The sequence below is a fragment of the Mesitornis unicolor genome, unplaced genomic scaffold, assembly GCF_000695765.1.
Source record: "Mesitornis unicolor isolate BGI_N332 unplaced genomic scaffold, ASM69576v1 scaffold29454, whole genome shotgun sequence".
Lineage (NCBI taxonomy): Eukaryota > Metazoa > Chordata > Aves > Mesitornithiformes > Mesitornithidae > Mesitornis > Mesitornis unicolor.
Genome location: NW_010181245.1, coordinates 1960 through 2219, shown reverse-complemented (window position 1 = coordinate 2219; position 260 = coordinate 1960). Strand labels below are relative to the sequence as shown.

At 66.2% G+C, this 260-nt stretch overlaps 1 protein-coding gene across 1 annotated transcript in view; it reads right to left on the bottom strand.

Annotated features, from left to right (window-relative positions):
- Nucleotides 1-260, bottom strand: part of LRRN2 (leucine rich repeat neuronal 2) — a gene marked incomplete at its 3' end in the record, with an annotated part of 1829 nt that overhangs the window by 296 nt on the left and 1273 nt on the right. The window contains 1 exon segment of the mRNA XM_010183379.1: nt 3-252. Coding sequence (XP_010181681.1) covers nt 3-252 — 250 coding nt within the window.

Genomic DNA, 260 nt, shown 5'->3' with positions numbered 1-260 from the left:
GTTGACGGTCACGCTGACGCTCTTGGTGGCCGCCCCGAGCAGGTTGTGAGCCACGCAGGTGTACAGCCCTGCCTCCCGCGCCGAGATGCCGCGGATCTCCAGCGTCCCTTCGGGGTGCACCTTGTACCGCTCATCTTCCGCGTAGGGGATCAGCTTCACCCCCGAAGGGGTGACCCAGTAGATCTCCGGGTCCGGCTCTGCCAGAGCTCGGCAATGCAAGGAGATGCTGTCACCGTCCGGCGACTCTCAGCGAGCGGGGA